This window comes from Myxocyprinus asiaticus, chromosome 36 (assembly GCF_019703515.2).
Source record: "Myxocyprinus asiaticus isolate MX2 ecotype Aquarium Trade chromosome 36, UBuf_Myxa_2, whole genome shotgun sequence".
In the NCBI taxonomy this organism is placed as follows: domain Eukaryota; kingdom Metazoa; phylum Chordata; class Actinopteri; order Cypriniformes; family Catostomidae; genus Myxocyprinus; species Myxocyprinus asiaticus.
The window spans coordinates 9,348,900-9,373,289 of NC_059379.1; the positions used below are offsets into that span (position 1 = coordinate 9,348,900).

Genomic DNA, 24,390 nt, shown 5'->3' on the forward strand with positions numbered 1-24,390 from the left:
ACATTAAACTAATGAATGGGTCTTTTTGCATTATCTTGAACACTGTCTAGCATTCATTTCATGTGTTATTGTAGTTTAGCTAAAATTACACAGATCAGTCCTTATGGCACTATATTTCACATGCTTTGCCGTTATGTAAGCTTACCTGTCCAATAATAAGAATGCCAATTCTGGGTCGGTTTTGATCCCAAAACTAGGGGTGCACCGATCGATCGGCCACCGATCGGAATCGGCCGATATTCGTCTTAAATCTGTGATCGGCCAATCGTGCCTAGATTTAGGGCCAATCTTTTTGCAGCACGCAGGAAATCACACATATACTGCTACTCTAAAGAATGAGCGCTTGCTCAGCCCTTGATGCATGACAGAGTGGCCTTTGGAGGGTGAGTTGTTGGCAATTCTAAGCATTCACGAATTTAAACTTTCAGACATGATGTAATTCACATGAATATGCCGGTTTGGTTTTAAAAATGTGTAAGAATTACATGTGTATGAATATTAAGCTGCCCATTTTCTAGAGTCGTTACGGTAGTAATTCTGACTCGCTGCACAGTGAGCAGGAAGAGGATAAAGAGGCTGTTAACAGGTATAAAAACGAATTAAACAACAAATAAACATGCAAATACATGATACATGACGTGAGTCGCGACAATCAGACGTTGTGTTAAGCTATAGAAACTCGCTACAACATGAGCGCTCTCTGTGTCAATCAAACATATGTGCTCTGCAGCTGCTCTCAATATCGCTTCAGTCACTTATCCCAGTGCTATTATCTGAGGATCCCAATTTAAATCAGATTAATATTAGTCACAATACCACTAATAACAGATGTAACCGTTTAACCTTAAATAACGGCACCGCATCTTCACGCATTTGCTTAATTCGTGATTTGTGTTCCAACAAGACACCAAAGACAGTACACAAATCATAGATATTAATGATTTCTCACTAGAGCAGTTTAAAGCATGTAATGGATCTATTTTTCTTATTTCTGAATGTATCTCTGCGGTGTGTGATGCTCTCATGGTTTTTACTGGTTGCCTGTATGTCACAATGACCTTTTGATATTGACAACATAACTATTAATAACTGTATTCAATATAAATAAATGTTAGCAATTCACAATTAATGTAAATTTAATGTAACAAATGTTAAAATACTTTAACATTAGCTAATGCATTAGGTATCATGAACAATGAACAATATATTTTTACAGCATTTATTAATCAATGTTAGTTAATAAAAATACAATTGTTCATTGTTAGTTCATGTTAGTTCATAGTGCATTAATGTTACTTATACAACTTTTGATTTAAAAAATGTATTAGTATACAGTGGGGGAAATAAGTATTGAACGCGTCAAAATGTTTTTCAGTAAATATATTTGTAATGAGGCTATTCACATGAAATTTTCACCAGACATCAGCATTAACTCAAGAAATCCGCAAATGTAAAGAATTCACAACATTAAAGTCCATAAAAAAAGTTGTGTGTAATAAAGTGGAATGGCACAGGAAAAAAATATTGAAGACGCTAAGAAACAGCAGTTCTCCAAGGCAAGGTAAGGCAAGGAACCAGCTGAAATCTAAAAGTAGTTAGAAAGTAATTATACCTCCTATCTGTGCAAATTAATATCAGCTGGGTTAGTAAATTGATGGTCTATAAAAAGGCTTTTCGTTATCAAGTTGTCACACAAGAAACATCTCATGATGGGTAAAAGCAAAGAGCTCTTCCAAGACCTTCGCAACCTTATTGTTGTGAAACATATTGATGGAATCGGATACAGATGTATTTCAAAACTTCTGAATCTTCCAGTAAGCACCATTGGGGCCATTATCCACAAGTGGAAGCAACATCACTCCGACATCAACCGGCCACGCACAAGAGCTCCTCGCAAGATTTCTGACCAGGGAGTCAGAAGAATAGCCAGAAGAGTAGCCCAAGAGCCAAGGACCACTCGGAAAGAGCTCCAGAAACACTTGGAGGCAGCAGGTACCATCGTCGCAGAGAAAACAATAGGCAATGCACTCCACAACCATGGCCTCTATGCAAATTCACCCCGCAAGGCTCCATTTCTAAAGAAAAGGCATGTCGAAGCTCGTGTAGTCTGTGTAGTCTGGTCAGACGAGAGCAAAATTTACTACATAATCATACTACATAACATGTTTGGAGAAGAAATGGCACTACACATCACCCTATAAACACTATACCAACAGTGAAGTTTGGAGGTGGAAGCATCATGGTGTGGGGCTGTTTTTCATCAAATGGTACTGGCAGACTTCATATAATTGAAGGAACGATGAATGGAGCCCTTTACCGGGAGATTCTTGAGAAGAATCTGCTGCCATCCACCAGGATGATGAAGATGAGATGTGGGTGGACCTTCCAGCAGGACAACGATCCAAAGCATACAGCAAAGGAAACTCTCAATTGGTTTCAGAGAAAAAAAAAATCAAGGTGTTAGAATGGCCCAGTCAATCACCTGATTTGAATCTAATTGAACATTTGTGGAAAGAGCTAAAGATCAAGGTTCACAAGAGGGCCCCCCGGAATCTTCAAGATTTAAAGACAATATGTTTAGAAGAATGGGCCAAAATCACACCTGAATACAGCGGCCGATTAATTTCTTCATACAGGAAGCGTCTTGAAGCTGTCATTACAAACAAGGGCTTCTTCACTAAGTATTAAATACATTTCGTTAGCGTGTTCAATACTTTTGTCCTGTGTCATTCCACTTTATTACACATAACTTTATTTATGGACTTTAATCTTGTGAATTCTTTACATTTGCGGATTTCTTGAGTTAATACTGATGTCTGGTGAAAATTTCATGTGAATAGCCTCATTAAAAATAAATTTACTGAAAAACATTTTGACGCGTTCAATACTTATTTCCCCCACTGTATGTTGTAACTAACATTAAGTTCATTAATTCTTGTTAACTACAGTAATGTTGTTAAATAATATTAACAAAATTGAACCTTTTTGTAAAGTGTTACTGTAATTTTACTGTGTGGGGCATAAACATAACTGCAGCATATAACCTGCAAAAGTGTGGCAAAGGGCACTTAAAAAAAAAAAAATCGGTATCGGCCGATCTTAGTGTTAAAAAAATAGGAGTATCAAATTTCCTGCTCGGTGCACCACTAGTGCTTAATATGCAGTTGTTACCTCTAATTTCACATAGCTATATATATATTTTTTTTATTTTATTTAAGGCCAGTTTGGCCTGTAAAAGAGCAAATAAACCTCTTTCATTCTTTCTTGTCCGTTGCTTAAATAAATAAAAAAAATAAATAAATAAATAAAAATCGGCAATCGGTATCAGAATCGGCCCATTTGCTTCTAAAAAAATCAGCAATCGGAATCGGCCATGAAAAATCCTGATCGGTACATCCCTACCCAAAACCGAATGAAGGTCTCTCCAGGAATCAAATGCCCTGCTGATGTTCACTCTAGTTTTCGCTCGACCACGATCACGTTCTTGGTTCACATTAGCCAGATGGGATTCAGTAGATAAATGTTTTTTTTTGGCTAACTCTGAGTTTGTGTAGGAGTCGGTGTTGTGCTGGAAGCCAGACGTTTGCTGGATTCCAGCTCTAAGATAACGTTACCTGGTGTTGCAGTTTGTTGTCACCGTTGAATAGCGGAAGAGAAGCACTGAGGCAAGGCTCTCGGGAGCGCGAATAAACGTCACATAATTTGGATTTTCCCGAAAAAAGCGACCCGCTCCCTTCACATGAAAATGAGTCTACAGGCTTTAATAGGCAACCTAGGAAGGGCTCATTTTTTAAGTTGCGTTACAAGCCGTTCACACATTGGCAAAAAAAGGCAAATATTTCATGAAAACTGTTACATATTGCACCTTTAAATAATTAAAATATATGATGACTAACCAATTTATTGCAAGTTCTTTGAGACAAAGTATGAGGTAAACATATTTGAGGATTTTTTTAATGTTTGTTGTAATGTAGCATGTACCATAATTTAATTGCGATTAATCACAGAAATTGTTTTTTTTTTTTTGATCAATATATATAATAATATAATCAATTATCAGTCTACGTAAACATTCAAACAGACGTTTCAGCATCCAACACAAAGTGTATTGCATTTTTTAAGATGACTTGTCAAGTTAAACATAGTTCTAACTTTCAAAAATGTGTCTCAAGACCCCTTAAGACTGACTAGTGGTGTTGATGTATTGTTCAGGCAACTTGACTAGTCAATTTTGAAAATATGTCATTTTGCACATCCCTGAAAGAAACAGGCAGCAAATAAAGGCATAGAGAAATGGTTTAGATGTGTTTTGCTTCGACTCAATAGACCTTGTTGATGGTCTCATGTGAGCGCCATCCTCAGATGGCCCACTGCAGTAGACCACTGCACAAACAAAAGAGAACACACGCCTTTCTATCTTAACATGAGACATGACACAAAACCACCCCTGGAATACCAGGACAGCATTTACAACAACAACACAGGGCATTTCGTACCTGGTGAAATAAAGGAGGCAACACACAAAATGTGATTGTTGTTCTTGTTGGCAAGAGGCTGCGCAAAAAAGTTTTTTTTTTTAACCAGACTCTTGATTTTCAACCATTAGCTTGGAAAAATCCACTGATCAAATTGACCCAGTTATCTCATTAAGCAGAATTAAGGATAAAGTTTTAAAAGTAATCAACAGAACACCCATGGAGAGCTCCATTTCGGTTGACCCTAAAAAAAAACATAATCACAACAGCAGACTGAGACATGGTTTAGTCAGACTTGTCATGGTGGGTTAGTGTTCAATTCAAATACAATGAAATATGTAAAATAGCATTCTTTTAACTAAAATAAGTGTAATTTTGGCACCAACAGTGACACCAAACAGAGATCCAATCTGTTTGAACAGCCAGAAATAGAAACATTGGCCCAAACAATGGCATAAGCTTGGGGCAGGACTATCTGTTTGTCCAGATAATTTCAGATGGGGGCCTGTTTGAGGTTTCTTCAGGGTTTTTCCTGGGTCAAAAATGGTATTCAGTTGTGGCTGACGTACACATTCATCACAATACATATTTTTTGTTTTGTTTTTTATATAATTGCAATTTATATTTAAGATATGTTGTTGCATTTCATGTTGCATGTTTGAAATGAATATTATTTATTTTTGATCATCTGAGCATCTAGAAAGAAAGAATTTTTTGTACTTCAAGGTGCTGTGAAAAAATTAAACGAATATCACACCTTAGGGCTCGTTATAATATTCATCAGTAAACCACTTTACTGATTTGGGACTGTTCTTCTGTAGTAAAAAAAAAAAATTGTTTCCTACTCCATTACAGATATTGCTTTTCTTTAATCAGAATTTAAATGATTTAGAAATAATTTTGATTATAGGAATCAGGGCAGGTGTTTTCTCTTTCCCTCGTCAGTGCTGTTCAGATGTCATTTCTGTCTTGCCATTAGAAATGGTTGAATTGGGGGGCCTGGGTAGCTCAGTGGTAAAAGACGCTGGCTACCACCCCTGCAGTTCGCTAGTTGCTGAGTGACTCCAGCCAGGTCTCCTAAGCAACCAAATTGGCCCGGTTGCTAGGGAGGGTAGAGTCACATAGGGTAACCTCCTCGTGGTCGCTATAATGTGGTTCGTTCTGGGTGGGGCGCGTGGTGAGTTGAGCGCGGATGCCGCAGTGGATGGCGTGAAGCCTCCACATACGTTATGTCTCCGTGGCAACGCGCTCAACAAGCCACGTGATAAGATGCACGGGCTGATGGTCTCAGACACGGAGGCAACTGGGATTCATCCTCCGCCACCCGGATTGAGGCGAATCACTACGCGACCACGATGACTTAAAAGCGCACTGGGAATTGGGCATTCCAAATCGGGTGAAAAAGGGGAAAAATTCCCCCCCAAAAAATGGTTGGATTGCTCCATAGCGCTTTAAAATAAAAAATTTGACATGCAGAATTCAAATGGGTCACATGGGGTTTGTTATGTGCCATGCTATCGAGGGAAGCTCAGTTTAATCGTGCATGTGATCTGCTTTGCGCTATCCTGTTACTGGAGCTCGCATATCGATGGAAGCCTGGTTGACGCGCGCACTTGCGTGCTCCAGTATACAGCAGTGGGATAGAGAAGAGTGCATCACTTGCGTGGGAGATTCTCGGCGGATCGCGCGCTTCTTCGAACACTCCCGCATCTGCCATTGATCAAAACTAAACTGTATTGAAAGGCCTTAAATCGAAAAGTCACAAAATATGTAGCTCTATGTGACATATCAAGACAGAACTGAGCATTTTATCCCTCAGCGGAATGCAGTATCAGCTTTGGCTAGCCATTGTTTGGGGACTCTGGGTTTTTACAGTATTCCTGACGGTTTCCAAACAAGGTTACTTTGAAATAAGAAGCCACAAAATTGCAATGTGACCTCAGGAAATACTCAAAGGACACAAAGACTAAAGGCTACAGCATCTGATTCCCAGGCCTGTCTCTCTCTTTTCTTTGCTTCAAGGTAAATCTCATCACAAGTAAACACCAACAGAGACAAACTTGACTGGCTCCTGAGATTCCCAAAATTGTCTGCTTAGTGTTTGATGTTCAATCTGCAGAGCGCAAAGCTCAAGTGGGATCCACCTTTACTTTGATTTGTCTGTCGTTGTGTTAAGTGGACTCTTCAAGCTTAAAAAGCTTGAATCTTCAACTTTTATCATGGCAAACCGCACACATGATGTTTTAAAAAGAAAAAAAAAAAGAAGAAAAAAACTGGCACCACATCTAAGGATGTTGTTCTCTTCTTTTATTTTCTTCTCTGGAGTTATAAAAACCAAAAGGATGAGTTAAAAGTGGGGATCACTTCCCGACAGGTATGGGTGTGCCCAAGAGCTGTCACATTACACAAGATGAGTCAGAACTGAGAAAATGAGATCAGAGAGTTACTACGGCGACCATATGGCTTGTGACTTCGGTGTTGTTCAACCCTCTATTTTAGTAACAAAATTATGATCTTCGCAAAAGATGGCACTTTAATGGCTTAAATGGGTAGTTTCTTCTAAAACTAAATCTCTTATCATTTACTGAACCTCATGTCATTCCAAAACCGTATGACTTTCTTCCGTGGAACACAAAAGAAGGTGTTAGGCTTCATGTGCCTAATGTAAGTCTCCATTCAATTTCATTGTATGAAAACAAAAGATGCAATGAAAGTGACTGGTGAATGAGGCTGTCAGTCATTTACATTCTGCTTAACACAAGTTGTACAGGCTTGGAACAACATTTAAAAACATTTTATATGTTTTAAAAAACATTTTAAAACAATGTACTTACAATTTAAACAATAAAATCACAAATACATTAACTTTACATTTTTTATCTTTTCACTTTTATCCAAAAGCAACCGACGTGCGTTTAAAGATACACTTTTTTATTATGGATGATACTGGGAATCGAACCCATGGCTACGTTATGTTAGTTGAGCTACAGGACCTGCGTTCTTTAAATAAAACTAATACATTCAGAATAATAAAAACATTTCTTCATTTCTTCAGGAGGAATCAAAGTTTCCAAGATCTTAAAATAATAATAATATGAAAACATACTGAAACTTTCTAATTTCAAAACTTCCTCCCCGGACAAAAACTAAGCTTGTGCTGTTATCATTAAATTGTATGACATAAGAAACTTTTAAATAGGATTATCCACATTTCACCACAAAAGTGCACAGCAGCAAAAAGCAGCCCACTTAATTCAAAGTAGGGCTGTCACGATTTTTGGCTGACGATTAACTGTCAGACTAATAATTGCAATTATGACGATTAATTGTTTGAAGGCTATGACGATTAATTGTCCCTTTAGGGCTTTCACGATTAATTGTCATATAAATTGTCATATCTCTTAAGGCGCAAGTGTGCTTCATACATCTTAAGAAGTAATTTTTACATATTTTACTTTAAATATATAAATCAAATAATACAACTGGGATTTCCACTCAAGGCTTTAAAACTATATGAATGACATTAAAATATGGTCAGCTTTAGTTTTGGTCAATTTTACATTTACACTGTAATTAATATATATATATATACATACACACACACACACACACACACACACACACACACACACACAAACACCAATCAACCACAACATTAAAACCACCTGCCTATAATTGTGTAGGTCCCCCTCATGCAGGACTCCAGACTAAAAAAATGGCTGTTTTTAGTCATCAAATCATATAATTGCTTGATTTAGATTAAATCTGTTCAGCTGTTCAGAAACAAGATAGAAAGCATAAGGAAGACAGCTGATAACCCATTAATCTGAGGTTTAATAAACAGTATACAGTATATAGTTGAGAAGATAAGTTTGCATTTCCTTTTGTCTCATGTTCACACCCTTTTCATAATTTATACAAATATAAGAGATAAAAGATTTTTTTTAATACTGCTCTTCACAATCTACATTACAGATAATTACATATAGTAGTTTGTTGTCTTCTTGATCATCAATGAATGTCTGCACCTTGTGTAATAGTTGTGAAAAGTGTCAAAAGCTTGATCTCATATATATATAAATTGTTTTACAATATTGCCTTAGTCTTTTACTGTTACCAGATGGCCCAGACACAGAGACTACAAGAGTGCAAATTTAAGGAAATCTCAGATGCAGTTTATTGTGCTACTTCAATCCCAATCAATAATATAATCAATAAAAAAAGGTGGTACACAATACGGGATTTTAATTATAAAGAAGCCCTAAATACACATGGGACTCCTGGGATTTTCACACACAAGTCTCTAGAATTTACTCCGAATGGTGCCAAAAACCAAAAACATCCAGTGAGCAGCAGTTCTGTAGACAGAAATGTCTTGTTGATGAGAGAGGTCAACAGAGAATGGCCAAATGGGTTGGACTGACAAAGTCTACAGTAACTCAGATAACTGCTCTGTACAATTTTGATAAGAAGAATAGCATCTCAGAATGCTATTCTGAGATGCGGGTTGGTGCTGTTTTGGCGGCACGAGGGGGACCTACACGATATTAGGCAGGTGGTTTTAATATTGTGGCTGATCGGTGTGTGTGTGTGTATATATTTATATATACTATATGCAAACACAGTCAGAGGTTTACATACAGTTAGGTTGAACTCATTAAAACTATTTGTTTAACTACTCCAAAGATTTATTATTAGCAAACTATAGTTTTGGCAAGACGTTTAGGACATGTACTTCGTGCATGACACAAATTATTTGTTATATATAATAATTGTTTACATACAGATTGTTTCACTTTTAATTGACTATATCACAATTCCAGTGGGTCAGAAGTTTACATACACTAAGTTAACTGTGCCTTTAAGCAGCTTGGAAAATTCCATAAAATGATGTCAAGCCTTTAGACAATTATTTTCTGATAGGAGGTGTACTGAATTGGAGGTGTACCTGTGGATGTATTTTAAGGCCTACCTTCAAACTCAGTGCCTCTTTGCATATAGTTTAAATCAAAAGAAATCAGCCAAGACCTCAGAAAAAAAAACTGGGAGACATAGCGCGTGTGGAGGCTTCACGCTATTCTCCGCGGCATCCACGCACCACTCACCACGCGCCCCACTGAGAGCGAGAACCACATTATAGCGACCACGAGGAGGTTACCCCATGTGACTCTACCCTCCCTAGCAACCGGGACAATTTGTTTGCTTAGGAGACCTGACTGGAGTCAATCAGCACGCACTGGATTCGAACTCGTGACTCCAGGGATGGTAGTCAGCATCTTTACTCGCTGAGCTACCCAGGCCCCATAATTAAAGTTATTTTAATGCTCTTTGATGAAACCCACGAGCCAAACCTTTGAGATTTAATTTCATCATTTTATCACTCCACAGAAATAGAGTAAGCGTGCGTCACTTCCTCTGTGTCACTGTGTCATTAACAATGTGTGAATGAACCCACTTTGACCAGGATCGCTTTGCCTTAACTATCAACGTTTACCTTTGTACGTTTATATTTTTGCAGAAGTTTGGTGCAAGCCTCTGCTGATGGCGCGTGCATCTGAGCATTTGAGAAGCATTTCCAGACACTCTTCCGGACAGGAGTCAACTGAATGACACATAAACGCACTGTTCATGGCATTTATAATCGTTTAAAATTCCCTTATTTGGGCATTAAATGTGATTGGAACTTGAAGCGCACAATAATCGCGGTCATCTCAAATAACCGCGGTTAGATTAAATAACTGCGATTAAATAATAATCGCGAAAGGCCTAATTCTAAGGGTCACAGAAAACATGGAAATGTGAAAACAAAATTATAACAAAAAATTTAAATAAAAGAAACTTTGCTATCATAATAAGTGCATGTTTAGCGGAAAAACATATATAAAATGTAGGGCTGTGTAAAAATATTAATTTTACAATTAATCACAAATCTTAACTTGAATAATTGTAATACTGATTCTTAAAATTTCAAGATCAATCTTTTACTTTTAAGTTTACTTCAGTTTGTTGATTGTAATATATGTAAAATATATTGCATTTTAAACTCATAATTTGGGAAATGCTGTTAATATTTCACTTAATATTTTGTAATGTACCAAGTTAGAAGTTCCCTGTATAATTTACAGAAACGATGGAAAATAGTTAAGAGAAACAAAATTATAAATGTAAAAAAAAAAAAAAAGTCAATAACACTCTGCAATCATTATTGGGGGGGGGGGGGAATGAAGGGCAAGGTAAAAATATTGGTTTTCCAATTAATCGCAATCTTCATTTAAAACAATCATGATATGTATTCTTAAAATCCCAAGATCGATCTTTTACTTTTACTTTGAAGATTACTTCGGTTTTGGTTATGTTGATTATTAGCCTACAGCTTTTACATTTGCATATTGCAACTGAATTGCATAGTTTGGGCCCTGTTAATATATGAAATAAATAGTTCCATAAAGTACCAATTTAGAAGTAATGGTGTAACTTTAAGCATTAGCTGAGAGAAAATGTCTTTCATATGTAAGCAAAAGGGACATCACAAACTGTAATACACCCAAATGAATCAGAATCAAATCAAATCGTATCAAAATCGGAACAGAAAGCTTGTGAATCGGAATCGAATCAAAACAGGCAATCTGTATTGATACCCTTACAAATTGCCTGACATGACCCACGATACTTTCACTTTCTCTAGTCATGACCTCAGAATAATAGGACATGCTACTACAGTTACAAAGTTGTACATGTCTGAGTGTGTATGCATACACTGAACGAAAACTATCAGAAAAACATTTTGGCCGCAGGGAGACAGAAGGCCATACATAGTCTCTTTCCATACTGTAACATGTCGAGTGAAGAGCCCCTGCAAATGCCAAGCGCTCGCCACAAGAAAGCAAGCTCCACAGCCTATGGATTAATTGTCCTCTGGAGTTACAGAAAACCTGTTAGTCTCAGGCTGAACCTCCAGAAATGCTTGTGGAAGTCGCAGGGCCATCTAGACAGTACGGACTCGGAGTTAAGCAAACTAACATATACATGTATATCAGAAATACAAAGTCCCACTTAAATACTTTTGTGTACAAAAGTAATTTGCTCAAACTGATTTAAATAAAGCCAATCCTTTTTTAGGCATGTAAAAGACCACTCGTGATTGAAAGGCCTGTTTTTAGTACTCCATTCATCCTCACTGTTTCTGCTCAATTAGAACTTCAAAGACAGCACATCAAACGCAACAAATTTACAGAGGGCCCATCTGTCTGCCCACACTCGAAGCATATTCAGCCATTACCTCAATCTCTTGTATTCATTTCATTGTTTAAAAGCTCTTAAAGCCCAGGTGAGCCCAGATTTTGAGCTGCGCAGAGATGTCAATTACAACGTAATCAGCATTTCCCTCATCTTTGGGTTAATAATCTGAAAAATGACTTAAGAAAAATGTGTTGGCTTCTTCACTGTACAATTCCTTGGACCTTTTTTCTTTAATCTCAAATTTAAATCAACTACTAATTTACACTCACAGAGCACTTTATTAGGAAGACCTCTACACCTACTTACAGTATTCATGCGATTATCTAATCAGCTAATTGTGTGGTAGCAGTGCACTACATAAAATCATGCAGATACAGGTCAGAAGTTTCAGTTAATGTTCACAAACCATCAGAATGGGGAAAACATTTTGATATCAGTGATTTCATCCCTGGATTTTTGGTGCCAGATGGGCAGGTTTGAGTATTTCTGCAACTGCTATCTCCTAGGATTTTCACTTACAACAGTCTCTAGAGTTTACTCAGAATGGTGCCAAAAAACAAAACAAAAATGGCCAAACTGGTTCGAGCTGACAGAAAGGCTACGGTAACTCAGATAACCGCTCTGTACAACTGTAGTGAGCAGAATACAGGGCTCCAGACTGTGACTAAAATGGTCACAAATGCAACTAAAAATAATTGATTGTGACAATAATTTAAAATCTAATCCCCGTTGGCAACAGTCATGTGTGTTCATATGCGGTTTCGTCAGATCTTGTGAGTTATTGAATACATCTTGAAAGTGCGCACCAGTGTGTTTTGCATCGCTTTTCACCTGTTCTGTTGTGATGAACTTGCTACACGGCACGCAACAACAAACCAAGCGCGAGAGAGTCGTCACCAAATGACTCTTTTGAACTGGGTCTTTTTCATGCATCACACGAAAAGAACTGAGGGTGTGAACTCAGGAGCTCAGGTTAGCAGTTTCAATCAGAGTCACTATCTCAGCTAATCATCCATCAGTGTGTTCACAACTGGGAGCGCAGACATTTCAAAATAGGAGTCCCATGTGTATTTCAGGCTTCTTTATAATTAAAAGTCCTGCACCACTTTATATATATAGGACAATTGAGGGACACATACACAACTATTAAACAAGGTGCAAACATTCATTGATGCTCAAGAAGGCAGCACACTACTATATGCATACTATGCTTTATGTAATTATTTGCTTATGTGCATTCTGAACGGCAGTACTAAATTACAAAAAAAAAATGTATCTCATATATTTATATAAATTACAAAAGGGGTGTGAACATTGATGAGACAAAAGGGAATGCAAACTTAACTTCTCAACTATATACTGTATACTGTTTATTAAACCTCAGATTAATGGGTTATCAGCTGTCTTCCTTTTCTTACACTTTCTATCTTGTTTCTGAACAGCTGAACAGATTTAATCTAAATCAAGCAATTATATGATTTGGTGACTAAAAACAGCCATTTGGCTCCTTAATGTTTCAGTTAAGAAGCCAATGGCTCCTAAGTAATTTTTTTAGTCTGGAGCCCTAAGAATAGCATCTCAGAATGCACAACATGTCAAACCTTAAGGTGGATACTACAACAGCAGAAGACCATGTTGGGCACTTTATTAGGACCATAGGGTTCCTAATGACATGCTCGGTGAGTGCAGTATCAATGCAAATATGGCATATGGCTTGATGGTTTGTTGTTTGTGCACACCCTGTTCAACATGAGCTGCTATTTCAGTGTGATTTTATGCCATTGTTATTTTAGTCTTGATTTCTAAGTAACAGAAAAATTACGTTCTATCAAGTGTTTACATTTCGCAGTTGCAAATCGCAAAATTCATCTGTCGGGCATTAGGTCTTTCAGACTGAGTTGGTGAATATAACATTTGACTCTTCAAATCAGAGAGCCACTAGCAGATTATGAACAACCAGGCCTCTGGCAAAAAGCAGAACACCGTCTTTGCACCGTCTTTGTATCTCGGGCCTTTTAGCACTAAAATCTACTCAATAATATGTCAGGCTTTCCCTGTTTCTTAGAAATTCACACATCTATGAAATGTTGGTATATCACAGAAATAAGTTAGCAATAAGGCAATGGAAAAAATCTGAATGGTTGATGTTATTCATGCCCAACCTGTAAGGCAAATATTTGCTTGTTCATTTCCATACCATCTAGGCAATCAATATGAAAGGCCACCAATGCAAAACACTGCAGGGCTTGACAATAAGGACTGCCCGATGGCCCGGGGCCAGTGTGAGAGAGATTCGGGCCAGTTGCTAGAACTGTCACTTGCCTGATCGGGCCAGTGCTGCATTTATAACATTAGTGCATGAAAACAACAAGCGAGAGAGCACAACAATTACACAGAGCAAACCAAGTATTCTAACCGACGAGCAAGCGCAATTCTATTTAGCTCACAAAGATGCGCAAGCGCATAATATACTGGACGTGCCAAGACACAGTCGTGTGCAGACACAGAGCGCACTCTCCTAGCACTGTCCTCGCTCTTTTCCAATTGTCTTAGCAGCAGCTATTACCAATGTGTAGAAAATATTGAAAAAAAAAAAAAAAAAAACACTTAATGAATTTCGTAGCAGGATTGCACGTCTTGTGCAACATTTTTAATATCCCCGCACATTCCGTGTTCACAGTGCTCGAAATCCCCACATTTTTCATTTTTACATGTTGCTGAAAAGCAGTAATCCACACATTGGAACACAAGAAATCAACAGTTTCTTTCTATAGGACTGAAAATCCATGTCTCTCCATGCATATGTCTCATCATCATCACTCACCGTGCAGCGTAGATTGTTTAAAATGCATGTGCTCTCGTAAAGGGACAGAGCGCTAGTTTTATCCCACTGCAAAAGAAAAAAATTCTTTAGAAATGATGCGGCGAATGAAACGTAATAAACTTTGTTAAACCCCAGTTATACACGCGCCTGGATATCACGAGCTGCTCAGTATCCAAAATCTAAGTATAGATTTAATTAGGTTAGTTTCAAAACGTAAACATTAATTCGACATTATAATGGCGTTTGATATGAAAAGAAGCAAGATCACTATGGCTATCAGGCTATTATTATCAAAGCTGTTTAGCTGCAGGGTGAAGATGAATATTCAAAACAGTCTACTTCATATCACCCTCATGAAACACCAGTTACATGTCTCATTTCTGGAGCGTACAGGTATTTTTGTTTTTGTGCTTTGTGCACCAGACAGTGTTGGTCTTTGGGTTGTCTGATTTCATGTTATATACACATTCTTAATTCACAGATTAGGCCTAATATCTCCCTAATGTATATTACACGTCACAACCGTTTTGGTAGCAAGTCACTTCTCAGGGATTCATATGTTACAATCAGCCAATAATCAAATCTTTAACTCAATGAATAAATCTTTGATCCTGTGTGTGAATACACTACACATGGCCAAACGTTGCATGACAGCATGACTAAACGGGTGACCGAAAACCCATCATCTGCACAACAGAACTCTTCACTTAAAAACTCATGTGTAAATGGCAGGACGGCTGAGGTTAATACGATGTATGAAGCGCTTATATGGGATTACATAAGGCATAAATAATATCTTGCAAATTATAAATGTGATTCAGTTTGGGGGGACATTGTCTTAAAAACATAATATATGTAAAAAATAATTATCTTTGGAAACATTTTTAAAGCCATGATGGTAAAAACAGCTATTTATAATTTTTGTGATGGGGCCAGTGAAAATTTTGGCAGGACCAGTAAAAATTTGAAGCACTGGCCCAACCGGGCCAGTAGAAAAAATCCTTAACGTTGAGCCCTGCACTGTCAAGTAAAAGACTAACAACACAGAATTGAGTAGTTGCATTGCAGAAACACCATTTAGGGTCAAAATGAGGGTGGCTGACTTTTAAAAACAGGTCATCAGGTGAGCTCACACCCATCAGGGCTTGAACCAGTGGTGTTATCATGACCTTCTCCAAATTACAGGCCACACCTGCGTTTTGATGGAGTTCAAGACGTTGCAGCCATAACTGCCATCCATTTGGATAATGTTCTAGAGTCACGAAGAATGATTTTGTAAAAAGCAAACTCCGCTTTGAGTAAAAGTCTGATTATGGCTAGAGTAAACCAGAATGTACACAATGTACATCTCTTGCTCTGTTTTTTCTCTGGCTTGGCAAATCTTTCATCTGAAAAACATTAAGAGCAAATCTGCCCTAATGTATTTTTTAGATACACAGCAGGAGTGGAATGCAAAAGACTCCAAATGCGTCTTACAATTGGCTCACTAAAGCACTGATTTCTTTTCCCTCTCTTGAAGAATGACAAAGTGCACTGTGAGAGCCCTTATCGAGTGTTTGTGTCCGCATTTATGCAATGCACAATGGAACTCTGCTGGGCATTTACAGGACTCACTGAAGTCAAGCCAACAGTGCAATGAGACTTCATCCATCTAGCTGTGCACAAACAAAACAATAGAAAAATCAACAGACCGTCAAGTAGGCAATTACTCTGGCTGGAATGCACTTGCAGAGTCAAGGTTAAGAAAAAAACTAGCGGGTAATGGACTTCTAATTGCCTGCAATTGGATTTGAGTTGTCTGCTGTGGTACTGTAACATTACTTATATCGTCAACTCTGTGGTCATCTAATTTTTAAATGGCATGTCTAAATTTGATTTTTATAGTGATTATAAACCAAGTTAAAAGCTACAAGTACATTTGTTTCACTATAATTATAAACATCACTGCTAGTGGTCGACCCATATGGGTTTTACATTGGCCGAAACGATACTCATATCTAGTGCCAATTCTAAAATGAAATGAAAAGATATCAATTACACACTCATCAATTGACAAGGTTTTCGGTAGATTTTGGAACTGACATAGGCAGATCATCTCAAAATAAACATATATTGTGGAATTAATCAATCAGGCAGATTTCTCGGTTTATCACTAGTCACTGCATCGATATGTAAAATTAACTTCAGATCTGAAGACACACACCATCAGACATGTGCATGTGCACTTTAAAAATCATTCATAAACTCACAGAAAATGAAGTGGTCTCACATTGGCTGGCCTGATCCAGCTGGGTGTCAGACTGTCTGGCTCATTTGATGTGTTTGGTTCAGTTACATTGTACTGAGTGTGATGTTATTTTATGAAGTTACTTGGGGTGACTGACCTGATTGATGGAATTGGCTGTACAGGAAGAGAGACCCGTTCCGACTGAAGCCATCATAAAAGTGACGGGGTCAAAGGCCACTGGAGCCATGGCAAAGCCAGCAGCTGCCGTAGTAACTACAAGAGCTGCAGTCGAAAAAGAGGGTGATGTTATAAAACGGTTTATTGATTGAGCTGAAACAGTTCCTTGAGATACTTTAACTTAAATGACAAAAATGAATGAATGAGTCTTAGAAGCAGAAAATGCAATGCATTGGTGAGAATATTGTCTTGTTTTCTTGTTAGAAGTTTGGCAGCATTTCACATAGAAAAAGATGGAAACTTTTCAGTTTCCCTTGCAGCTAAAAGCAAAAAAAAAAAAAAAAAGACAAATTTAAATGAGAATCCAAAAATCATCAGATATTGGACCTTGTTTTTTCCTTTTTTTTTTTCCTTTACAAAGTCCTGCCTCTTTCACTTTAAAGGGATAGTTCACCCAAAAATGAAAATTCTCTCATTATTAACTCACCCTCATGCCATCCCAGATGTTTATGACTTTCTTTCATCTGCTGAACACAAACAAAGATTTTTAGAAGAATATCTCAGCTCTGTAGGTCCAAACATTGTAAGTGAATGGGTGTCAAAATTTTGAAGCTCCAAAATCCACATAAGAGCAAGATAAAAGTACTCCAGACGACTCCAGTTAGAGCTGCACGATAATGGTGAAAATGATAATCACGATTATTTTGCTCAAGATTTTAATCGCACTAATTAATCACGATTATTCTGTTATCTGAAATCTTTGTTTTAATTACAGGGCTGCACAATTTGAACAAAAAATAAATAAATAAATACTGTAGCCACTGCTTAGATCTTGATTCTAAAAGAACAAAAAACATAAAATTACATTAAACAGTAGCTCGCATTTTAAATAAGTTGTTAGAACTGCAAACTAGTAAATGATTCCTTTTGAGCAAAATTAAAGCATGTTTTGCCCATTCTTTACTGATAATAGAAAGTGTTTAGTGTTTACACTTGCATCCTCTTTTAAGATCCATTCTTTAAATTATTATTATTATTATTATTATATCCCCATACCCTACACTAATATATAGGCTAATAGTTATATATTTCTGTAATAACTGAACGCACAGAATTGCTATACAGTCTCTATTTTGAAGGAAGCCTAATTATTTTATCAAGCCTTTTATTTTGAATGAAGACAGTGTTGTTTCTGTGTGTTACCAGCAGAGGTGACAGTGGCATTTTGTGCTCCTTCCATACATGGAGAAATGCTCTCGTCTCTTCCTCGCTCCATGGGATTACTTTAGATTTGTTACACACTTGTTATGGCCAAATATATTTGGAATTAGGCAAATGTGCAACTATGGTAAATGTGTAGCACTTTAAAATAACCCGGTCGGTGCACGTTAGCGACATGCACGAACCGAACTCAGAGCACAGCTGTTCTGTATAAAACATACATTATCAAAGCACGAGATAGAATTAATGTGCATCGAGCACAGAACGTCGTATCATTATCCTTGTCCGCCGCACAAACGAGACTCGTAAACATCTGCGGTGCGGTTCTGTATTTCAGCACATGCTCGAAAGAGAAACAGTGATTGGTCAGTAGCGAACTGCTGAAGAGAGCATGATTGGTCAGGCAAGGTGAAAACAGACGAAAATGAACAACGATATGCAACTTTACCTGTCTGACACCTTCTGTTTGCTAGCTCACTAATATCGCAGACGATTATGCTTAATTAACCGTGAGAGGCAGAAGTTGTGATCGTGATTAAAATACGATTAATTGTGCAGCCCTAACTCCAGTGGTTAAATCCATATAGGTGTGAGTGAGAAACAGATCAATATTTAAGTCCTTTTTCCTTCAGTTTCACCTTCTTCTGTTTTAGGTGAATCACATTCTTTGTGCATATTGCCCCCTACTGGGCAGGGAGGTGAATGTATGATTTATGATCACTTAAAAAATGATTTCTCACCCAGACCTATCATATCGCTTCTGAAAACATGGATCTAACCACTGGAGTCATATTGATTACTTTTATGCTCCCTTTATGTGCATTTTGGTGCTTCAAAATTTTGGCACCTATTCACTTGCATTGTATGGACCTACAGAGCTGAAATATTCTTCTAAAAATCTTTATTTGTGTTAAGTCATACACATCTGGAAAGCCAGGAGGTGGATTCAATCATGAGAGAATTTAAATTTTTGGGTGAACTATCCCTTTAATTGCATGTAAAAGGGCCCCCAGGTTAATCTGCTTCTTTCCAGGACGTCTGTCAGTGCTGCACTGTCAGAATGATTTCGGCTAGATGTATATTTAGCTATTGCGCAAATTCAGGTGAAAACCTGTGAAATTTTATGGAATATATTTAAACGTGTTGAATGGAGGTGAGAGTATACATTAATACAGAAATACATAAATTATTGTGAAAAGAGACTGAATCTCTAAAACAATATATGTATGAGGTATCAGAATGAGTATCCACAAATATAAAAGGACGAAAAGATTGACATGAATAAATTAAAGACTTTTAATCCATATAAATGTTAAGCATATTAACCTTTTATAAAATAAGTAGACTAGTCAGTGCTTAATGTGCTTTTTAAACAGTAATATAACTTCCCAGAACTTAAAAATTTAGCTTTGATTACTGCCAAAAATAATACATTCAACTAATAATACACATCTCATATTAGAATATGATGGAAGTATAAAGTATAGCATAACAGCCTTGTTTGATTACACCACTGCCATATCTTACCTGTTAGTTTGAGTTTGGAGAGTCGTGCATAGATCCCCGGTAAATCACTGTACTCCACCCTTAATTCCTTCCACTGCCGGGCCTCTAAGCGTGCTGCCCTGGCTGCCTCTGGTTCATTCTGGATGTCCTGCGGGTCACATGGCGCCACCACAGTACTGGACTCAGGCTTTACGGCTGGGATTTGCTGAACCTGTCCGTCAACCAAATCATCTTGCTCAGCCAGCACAGAAGTAACACGCTCCTGCTTGGGTCTTGCTCGCTGACACAGATCATTGCTGCTCTTAACATACTGAGAGGACAATGACAGATGGTTAAAAAGCAGCAATTTTTAATGACTGCAAAGGAAAAACAAACAAATTTTATACATCAATGATAGTAACCTATGTTTTTAGTTATTCTGAAAACTGACTGCATAATTGGTAAAGGCCGGTTATAATATGTATAGGAGAATGTATGTAAAGGAGACGTTTTTTTCTCACCCTGATGGGGTTTATTTTGCAAAAATGACCTGCTGACCATACATTATCCCACTTACTACATGGCAGATTAACAAATAAATAAATGGACATTAAATATTGATCTGAGCTGATTTTATTTATTTTTTTCTTTAAACAGTAAGGCTCAACAATATGGATAACCCCAAGATTCAAGCCAGTTAGAGGAAATGTCCCTCTCTCTATAGGTCCAGTGGTGCGTTGTTGTTAAATGTTACATTTGTTGATCTTATACATATGTTTTAATGCCTTGCAGTGTATATATTTTGATTTTTTTGTGATGTATTGAACACAGTTGTTGCAAAGTCTGCTGATTTAAACGTAGTTTAAACATAGTTGAGGTTTCATTGAAATTGTAAGAATGACTTATTACTGTCCTGCATACACAATATCAGCATTGTCCATACCTGTCTCTTCAGGAAGCAGAGGTGCTGGAATGTGATCCATTCTGCTTGATTCTTTCTGCAGAGCTGAATCAGACTCCTGGCACTCAGGTGACACCTAAAAGCATTTGCAATGAGCTTCGGCTGCACGCTGACACCAACCAAACCTTCAACATGAGAAAACATCACTCAATAATGCACCAATAACAACATCAATGTGACAAAATACCAAACAAGATTTGACATGACATCATATATCCTGTTTTAATAAATCTACAGTATCCACATTGTGTAATTATTGCAGTTCAGTTCATCAAATAAAATTCTCTTTCAAAACATGATCTTTAAATATTCATGTACGTAGATAACATCCATGTGACGTCACACCAAAACACGATTTGACATGACATGACAGAATATCATGTTTTAAGACGTGTAATAAAAGCAGTTTTGTTCATCGAAAAAAATCTAGAAATATTACTTTAATTAGTTATTAATAATATAGCCTACAAAAATGTATAATATAGCATAATAAAACATCACATGGTGAGGAATATCAGTCTTGTGACGATTTGCATATCACACACCCACAAACAAAATGCACAGAGTAGAGAGCAGAAATGTTTATATGACTACGTCTATGTAAGGCATTATTTAACGTAATTTAAAAAAGGTTACTATAATGTGAAAAGTGTTGTTATTTTAAGGTCATTCTGCTGCAGTGGCTAGACATTCCATCAAATATTTCACCGCAGAAGCAATAAAACCTACAGACATTTTATTAACACAATATAATTATGAATACCATCGCGTGGTATGTATTTCCAAACTCCCGTCAGTCTGCTACATGGTGTTTTGAACATGTTCTTCAAGCGAACGACCGGTTACCGAGAAGTCCCCTTCACATGCTGCAGCGCGCCATCTTGACCTCACTTTCGTAAGAGAAGTATTTCCGGTGATGTTTTTCCTGTTTCACAATGTACCACACCACGTGCATTACAAACACCAGAAACAGTTTTTTCTTCAACATTCCAAATATTCATAACATTACAATACAAAACAATACTTTCACACAGAATTTCAGCAAAAACAGTATGAATACATAGTAAAACAAATAAATAGTATGGATCACAAACATATATCAAATACATTTATCAAAGACAGCTTTCCTGGCTTTCTTGTTTTTTTGAAAATGTTATAGACTCAAAGTAAATAATACGAGCTGTTTTGAAATGATAAAAATTGGGTTTAAAATCACTCCACTTACTCTGATTAATATAACATGTTCCTAATAACAAAAACGAATCAATAATCTTTTATTATTATTATTATTATTATTATTATTATTATTATTATTATTATTATTATTTATGTCATATTCATTCATGTGGAGAAAAACTGTTGTGATATTCAGGAATACATTAAATTTCATTTTTAAATCATGTCCTTTTAAAGGTACATTAGAGCACTTGAATTAATCTTTATAATGGTGAAAAAGAAACAATATTTTCCATTTATTTCTTGAAGTACTTGTTCAACTGTTGGCATGAGATGTCGTGCACTACAAACATGTTACATTCCTGGAAAACAACTACCTAACTAAACTGTTATTTATATTAATTATTCACCAAATGAAGTGTAACACATACTTAAGTGTTTAGCAGCACGAAAAACAACAGTGAGGATATTAATGTTAGGTTTGTTTGTTATTTTGCCAACAATGGCCTTGAATGACCTGATGTCCATTATATGACCTGCTCGGTAAGCATTTATTGAGTAGTTGCTTTTTCCTGCTTCAAACTGTCTTACATTGGAATAGTTTTGTGAATTATTCCCACCAAATTAAAATGAAAATGTTCTCAAGGCTCAACAATTTATTTATTTATTTATTTATTCCCCTGCTGCCCCCGTCAGGCCAGCAGTTGAATGATCCAACCACATATGAAAGTATTATTTTTAGCAACATACTTGTAGATGTGTTAAATGTTAAGTGTTAGTTTTATTTTTACATAAAAAAGTGTTTTATGTAATTCTATGATCAAAATATATAAAAAAATAAATAAATAAATAAAAAACACGTTTGCTGGAAAACAATGTCATTAGACGCAATTGCAACAAAACCTCTCATGTGTGTTAGCCAGATAGTTAACTTTACCTTGATGGCACATTTAAAGAATTATTCAGAAAAAAAAATGCAAGTCAATGGGGTTTAAAATGTTAATTCCATAAAGAAAATAAAGGCAGCATAAAGGTTATCCATATGGCTCGAGGGGTTAAATTAATGTCTTCTGAACAATATGATCGGTTTTGGGTGAGAAATAGACCAAAATGTAACTCCTTTTTCACAAAAATGTTTGAGAATTGCTGTCTCCTTCTTGAGCCATAAAAATATCTTTGCAGCTTTTAGGTGAACTGTTTCATGAATTTAATGGCGAATTCCTATTTTAACAACTTATTATGGGGCATGTTGTCACAAATATCAATTTGTGTTTAATGAAATTTTTATATTGTATTTGTATTTTATTTTTATTTTTTTCCTGGGCATTAATGGTAGACATGTTTAATAGCTTTTTTGTAGTCAAGACCTGAGGAATGTGCCTACAGGGAGAAATATTGAGACAACCCTGACCAACCTGAGACATATTAAGTGGAGTAAAAAGTGTGACAATATTCTCTGACAATTCTCCTACATACTTTTTCCTCTCTCTCTCTCTCTCTCTCTCTCTCTCTCTCTCTCTCTCTCTCTCTCTCTCTCCATTCTTTTTTATTTTGCATTGCTCTACAGGGCCCATATTTAAAATCTATGCCACCAGGCAATCCTAACAATCACCAATAAACAGGGGCGTAGTTTCCAGGGGGGGATGGGGGAGGTAACCCCCCAATAATCAAAACATGCAAGTACAAGGCGAGTATGACTGTTGAGGCGAGTATGACTGTCCTCTTCTTTGGGTCGTCTACTTGTGGGTCTTCAGATGGCTGTAGAGGTCAATCTGCGATCCACATACACTATATTGCCAAAAGTATTCACTCACCCATCCAAATAATTGAATTCAGGTGTTCCAATCACTTCCATGGCCACAGGTGTATAAAATGAAGCACCTAGGCATGCAGACTGCTTCTACAAACATTTGTGAAAGAATGGGCCGCTCTCAGGAGCTCAGTGAATTCCAGCGTGGTACTGTGATAGGATGCCACCTGTGCAACAAGTCCAGTCGTGAAATTTCCTCACTACTAAATATTCCACAGTCAACTGTCAGTGGTATTATAACAAAGTGGAAGCGATTGGGAATGACAGCAACTCAGCCACGAAGTGGTAGGCCACGTAAAATGACAGAGCAGGGTCAGCGGATGCTGAGGCGCATAGTGCGCAGAGGTCGCCAACTTTCTGCAGAGTCAATCGCTACAGACCTCCAAAATTCATGTGGCCTTCAGATTAGCTCAAGAACAGTGCGTAGAGAGCTTCATGGAATGGGTTTCCATGGCCGAGCAGCTGCATCCAAGCCATACATCACCAAGTGCAATGCAAAGCGTCGGATGCAGTGGTGTAAAGCACGCCGCCACTGGACTCTATAGCAGTGGAGACGCGTTCTCTGGAGTGACGAATCACGCTTCTCCATCTGGCAATCTGATGGACGAGTCTGGGTTTGGCGGTTACCAGGAGAACGGTACTTGTCTGACTGCATTGTGCCAACTGTGAAGTTTGGTGGAGGGGGGATTATGGTGTGGGGTTGTTTTTCAGGAGCTGGGCTTGACCCCTTAGTTCCAGTGAAAGGAACTCTGAATGCTTCAGCATACCAAGAGATTTTGGACAATTCCATGCTCC

General features: G+C 37.3%; 1 protein-coding gene across 1 annotated transcript in view; it reads right to left on the reverse strand.

Annotated features, from left to right (window-relative positions):
- LOC127426707 (protoheme IX farnesyltransferase, mitochondrial-like) overlaps nt 1–21,504 on the reverse strand; it is an 85,699-nt gene extending 64,195 nt beyond the window's left edge. Inside the window, exons 1-4 of the mRNA XM_051673666.1 lie at nt 21,373–21,504; nt 20,592–20,734; nt 19,691–19,979; nt 16,923–17,047 (exon numbers count right to left, since the gene is read on the reverse strand). Of these exons, the coding sequence (XP_051529626.1) occupies nt 16,923–17,047; nt 19,691–19,979; nt 20,592–20,734; nt 21,373–21,430 (615 nt within the window). The 5' untranslated portion in view covers nt 21,431–21,504. The remainder of the gene's footprint in view (nt 1–16,922; nt 17,048–19,690; nt 19,980–20,591; nt 20,735–21,372) is intronic.
- Between the last annotated feature and the right edge of the window lie 2,886 nt (nt 21,505–24,390).